The sequence below is a fragment of the Larimichthys crocea genome, chromosome XIII (genome assembly GCF_000972845.2).
Source record: "Larimichthys crocea isolate SSNF chromosome XIII, L_crocea_2.0, whole genome shotgun sequence".
NCBI lineage: Eukaryota > Metazoa > Chordata > Actinopteri > Sciaenidae > Larimichthys > Larimichthys crocea.
This window is the reverse complement of record NC_040023.1, coordinates 27,090,891-27,092,935: the sequence shown is the minus strand read 5'-3', so window position 1 is coordinate 27,092,935 and position 2,045 is coordinate 27,090,891. Positions and strand designations below refer to the sequence as shown.

The following is a 2,045-nucleotide window of genomic DNA, read 5'->3' as shown; positions in this document are numbered from 1 at the left end:
CTCAGGAAAAACATCTGTATAATGCCTGAGCTGTACCTCTCTGATGGCTAGTTCCATCATCAGCTCCAGAAATAATATTGTGCTATCAGTGGTAAATAAAAATAAAATGAAAATAGCAGAGTCAACGCAGATGTTTCCAATGATACTATTTAAGGTTCAGTTCCATTTTATGCAGCAGAGACTTTCCAGTGAGCCAACATGCACCACAGCAGCACCCTGACCCTGTTTGAGCTGAATGGAACTGACCCTTAATTAGTATCATTGGTCACACCTGTGTTTACACTATTTCATGATAAAATGGCTGCTGTGAAAAAAAGCCTAGATTCAAAGTGTTACTCACTTTTTTTTTTAAACAAGCCTTAATGTCTTGGGGATGTAGTCTGATATGATGTGGTGACTTACGTTCATCACATCTATATAACCATGCATGCGACACACTGTATGTAACTACAGGAACAGTTTTCTTACTTAACTTAGCTAATGTTAGCAAAAGTGGAGCTAAAGTTTTGTTAAGTTTATTAGGTTATTAGCCAATAGTGAGAAGTAAGGAATACGTTGTAACATTTGCCTCCTCCCTACACACACTTGCACTGAAATGACAGCTAATACTTTTGACTCACAAGTCAAAGGAAACCAGACAGACATTCTGTTGATGCAGGAGATTCTGCCTAGTAACTATTATTTCAGCAAAATCTTTCTGTTTCCGGTCTTATTGCGTCCAACTTGACGCAGCTGAACGAGGGCGCATTAATTAGTCCGATGATGATGAACACCTGAGCACGTGACAGTTTGGGTAGGATCAAATCCGTTCATGTAACCCCCATGTAAGGCCCAAGGCTTCAACCTGACACCTCCTTTGCAAACTATGGCTCTCTGCTCAATGACCTCATTCATTGTGAGACATAATATTGGATTGCTGACCTAAAAAAAAAAAGAAATTTAAAGTAGCCCAAATCTAGAAAAACTGGCCTTTATTTAGTCTTTTTACATATGGCTTTAGCTTTTCTTTTATTACAAACAGGTTTTACAAAAGGTTCTGAAGACTTTCGCATCAACCACAGGTGGAAAATCATGACGATGCTGATGACACTGCAATGGTACATCTACGATCAGAGGCTCCCACGCGGCTCCAGCCACAAAGCAGTCACAGATAGTAAAAACAGCAAGGGAACACAGCAGTACAACATCAGACAAGGGACAAACCAGGTGGACTGAGTCAATTGAAATGTTGTAGTCACAGATAAGAATACAGAGCAGACATGATTCCCTTTTCTGCAGCCAGCAGTGCTCATGTCTCACTTAAGTCACATGTGTTTTACACCCTGTTGAGCCAAAACCGTGAAATAAACTTGATAGCGCTGCTCCTTCTCTCCAAACTTCCGCGCTCGCTGTACCATCGTGGCTCACAAATGTACGAGCAAAAATAAAAAGACTGCAAAAGCAAAAAGGCCAGTTCATCATTATGGCCCAGTGTTGTGTGACCTGATGCATGTTGACCGTTTTCATTCTATACACAGTAAGTTCCAGTCGTTAGCCACCACGACACCAAATTTCTAAACGTGATCAGTATTTTCTACATGTCTAATTAATTACTACAATACAGCTCTTTCACTCAGTTATTTGATTCAGTGGAATTAGAAGACAGAATCAAGAGTATCAAATGCATACTTAAAAATCATTAACACCGCATTACATTAGATTGCACTGCATCTAGGTTCAGTTTTCAATGATCCTCGGCTGACACTCAACATGTATAAAAGTTGTTTCAATTTCCAGACAGGTTTTAAAGGTTTTTAAGTCCATCACGAAGACCTTAGTTCAAAGTTCTTGTCACAAAAGGTGTTGCATAAACAGGATATGAAGTCTTTTGCATACAGAGGTCTGCAGACTGGACTCGATCTCATGTCTCTCTCCTCGCCTTCTTCTTCTTTGCCGGCTTGGGCACTTGGCTCTCCTCAGGTTTTTCTGTGAAAGCACAAAAAAATAAAAAAAATTTAAAAAAGGAGATGAGCATGAGTCACAACTCCAAACATGATTCACAAGAT

At 39.8% G+C, this 2,045-nt stretch overlaps 1 protein-coding gene across 2 annotated transcripts in view; it reads right to left on the bottom strand.

The window, feature by feature from the left end:
* Positions 1-954: 954 nt before the first annotated feature.
* The window catches only part of LOC104931577 (protein LYRIC), a 7,731-nt gene continuing 6,640 nt past the window's right edge, over positions 955-2,045 (bottom strand). For both annotated transcript variants that reach the window (XM_010746610.3, XM_010746609.3), the window contains exon 13: positions 955-1,965. In XM_010746610.3, coding sequence (XP_010744912.1) covers positions 1,901-1,965 — 65 coding nt within the window. In that variant the 3' untranslated portion in view covers positions 955-1,900. The remainder of the gene's footprint in view (positions 1,966-2,045) is intronic.